At 37.7% G+C, this 3,363-nt stretch overlaps 1 protein-coding gene across 1 annotated transcript; it reads left to right on the forward strand.

Moving 5' to 3' along the window:
• The first annotated feature begins 2,165 nt into the window (after positions 1–2,165).
• LOC119062333 (olfactory receptor 10W1) lies at positions 2,166–3,110 on the forward strand. The gene has a single exon (XM_037163295.2). It carries the CDS (start codon positions 2,166–2,168, stop codon positions 3,108–3,110), a length of 945 nt encoding a protein of 314 aa, XP_037019190.2.
• Positions 3,111–3,363: the final 253 nt, after the last annotated feature.

Consider the following 3,363-nt stretch of genomic DNA (forward strand, 5'->3'; position numbering starts at 1 on the left):
ATGATAAGATTATTTGAACTACCAGTTTTGAAATTAAACTATTGATTTAATTTCACATTGATACATATACTGGCCCTCCTCTGCTTGTCAAATGTGTGAAGTGACATTAAAAATAATTCAAATCATTATTGAAATTCAGAAGAGGAGAATAGAATAAATGAAATGAGTAAATGAAATGTTTTTCTTGTTAACCACTGAAAAAAACAACAGAGTCATTTATACCCTAAGTGCTCTTAATATTTAGGACAGTCACTCTCTAAATATACACATTTTTTTCTAATATTAGTTCATTACACATTTCTACAGATTGAAAATCCTACTGAATACACAATGTTGGATATTGCCTTTTGTGTGTGTGGGTATGGTTGTGACATAAATGCACAACATAAAATTTTGTATCTTCAAAATTGTCAAGCACACAACCATGTATGTATAGTTGTACAAGAAATCTCCACAAATTTTTATGTCCCAAAACTGAAGCTCTATACCCTAACAACAACTTTCCTTTCCCTACTCTCTTTTGCCCCTGGCAACCACCATTCTACTTTCAGTTTCTAAGAATTTGACTACTTTACATCCTTATGCAAGTAGAATCAGGCTGTATTTTTCTTCTTGTGACTGGCTTATTTCATTTAACATCCGTATTTTATTTTTAAAGGAACCTCCACACTGTGTTCTATAGTGGCTGAACCATTTTATATTCCCACCAATAATGTACAAATTTTCCAGTTTTTCTACATCTTTCCCAGCTCCTGTGTGAATTTTTTATAGTGGCTATCCTAGTGAGTGTGAGGGAGTAAGTCATTTTGATATGCATTAACATAATGATTAGTGCTGTTGAACATCTCTTCATATGCTTATTGGTCGTGTGTATTCTTCAATGGACAAATACTTAGTCGAGTTTTTGCCCATTTTTATTTGGATTGCTTATTTTGTTGTTGAGTTGTAGGTTCTTTTCAGATTCAGAATACTAACCCCTTATTGGATATATGGTTTCTAAATATTGTCTCCAATTCCATAGGTTGCCTTTCACCCTGTTGATTATACCTTTTGCTACACAGAGCTAATGATCTTTCTTAAGCACAACTCTGATGCTGTCAAGCCACTAGTGCTGCCTTTGCCTAGAGAGTAGTACCTACCCTTTTATACCTAATATTCAATTCTCTAAGATCTTGTTAGCACCTTACCCTCTCTCAACTGAACTACTGTTTCTCATGACCCTCACGTCCTTATGCTTTCCCATTTTTAATTGTTTTCCAATAACTTTTGTTTCCTTAGATGTCCTCATTATTCCATGATTTTTCTCCCATGAATTATTTTTAATGAAATATATTAGAGTGACATTGGTTCATAACAATATATGTTTCAAAAGTAATACATCATCTGTATATTGCATTGTATATTCACCACCCAAAGTTGTCTCCTTCCATTACCATATATTTGACTCTCTTTACTCTCTTTAACCTCCCCCTGACTCCTTACCCTCTGGCAACTGCTATACAGTTGTCTGTGTCCAAATGTCTGCTCATTTGTTGCTGTTTTATATCCCATAGATGAGTGGAATTATATGATTCTTATAAATTAATGCCCAAAATTAAAAATATATTTCTTCTCTAAAACTCAGTTGTCTAATTTATATATTTCCATGACTTGATCTACTTTTGACTCATAGATAAAATATATTTATATATCACGAGCTTTTGAATATTATATTCATACACATACAATTCAATACCTGAAAGGGCATGGAGTGTAAATATAAGTAAATTAGAGAATAAATGAATGAATAGCTTTCTGCCTTTACTTCCATGACCTCTGCACCCAAAACTTCCTTCACACTTTCCCTGTGACTTTACTGAAAAAATTTAATTTTCATTGCATTTCTACAGAAAATGGCTTTGAATTCCACAAATTTCCTTTGATTATTTTATTCAAAAAACATTTACATAGTTTAGCCCAACACTTAGAAGTTAGAAATTAAGTTTTACATACTTATGTGAAGATGTTTAGTAAAAGTGGAGGAAAAAGAAAACTAGTTCTAATTCTAGTTTGTAACTCTCACTCTGGTGAGATTAGTTCATGGCTCACAGTGTGAACTAACATATTGTCAGTCGGATTATTTCTCCTGTTCTAGTAACTCACGACAGACAAAACCAGTTAGCTCAATGACCTGGGGAAATGGCTCAGTGTTGATGGAGTTTGTATTCCTGGCCTATCCCTCCCATCCTGGGCTCCGTGTCTTGTCCTTCCTGGGAGTCAGCCTGGTTTATGCATTGATCATCAGTGGGAATGTCCTCATTGTGGTGGCCATCCAGACAGAAGCCCACCTACATACACCCATGTATTATTTCCTGGGCAGCCTCTCAGGGATAGAAATATGCTATACTGCTGTGGTGGTGCCTCACATTCTGGCCAACATTCTACAGTCAGAGAGGAACATCACCCTCCTGGGCTGCGCCACTCAGATGATTTTCTTCATTGGACTTGGCAGTGCCGATTGCTTCCTCTTGGCTGTGATGGCCTATGACCGGTATGTTGCCATTTGCCACCCCTTGCAATACCCTCTCATTATAACTTTAACTCTTTGTGTTTACTTGGTTGTGGCTTCTGTGGTCATCGGCCTTTTTCTGTCCTTACAACTGGTGGCCTTCATCTTCTCTCTGCCATTCTGCCAGACTCGGGGTATCGAGCACTTCTTTTGTGATGTACCACCAGTGATGCATCTTGTCTGTGCCAACAGCCACACCCATGAGCATTCAGTGCTAGTGGCAGCCACACTAGCCATTGCTGTGCCTTTCCTCCTCATCGCCACCTCCTACACCTTCATCGTGGCTGCTGTGCTCAAGATCCATTCAACAGCTGGCCGCCACCGGGCCTTCTCCACCTGCTCCTCCCACTTCACTGTGGTCCTGCTGCAGTATGGCTATTGTGCCTTCATGTACCTACGCCCCATCTCCAGCTACCACCCCAAGCAGGATCAATTCATCTCATTGGTATATACATTGGGAACTCCACTGCTCAATCCATTTATCTATACCCTAAGGAACAATGAGATGAAGGGGACCATACAGAGAGTTCTTACCAGAAATTGTCTCTCCCAGAAAAACTAGGGGAGGGTACAACCTGTCAGGCAAGGGTTTGGCTCCAACCCACACAAATTTCCATGCAACTGGAATTTCTCTCAGGTGATGTTAAAACTGATCTTTTAAAATGGTATAAAAAAATAAAATAAAATGATATAAATTGTCCAGATACTGTTTAGCTATGTGTACCAGAGACCTTTACAATGTTTCTCCCATTTTAGTAGACTCTATAATTTCTCTTCTACAAAAAAAATTAACAAATGAGCATGATATAATAGAA

Source organism: Artibeus jamaicensis, unplaced genomic scaffold (genome assembly GCF_021234435.1).
Source record: "Artibeus jamaicensis isolate MK-2021 breed Jamaican fruit bat unplaced genomic scaffold, CSHL_Jam_final scaffold_614, whole genome shotgun sequence".
Classification (NCBI taxonomy): domain Eukaryota; kingdom Metazoa; phylum Chordata; class Mammalia; order Chiroptera; family Phyllostomidae; genus Artibeus; species Artibeus jamaicensis.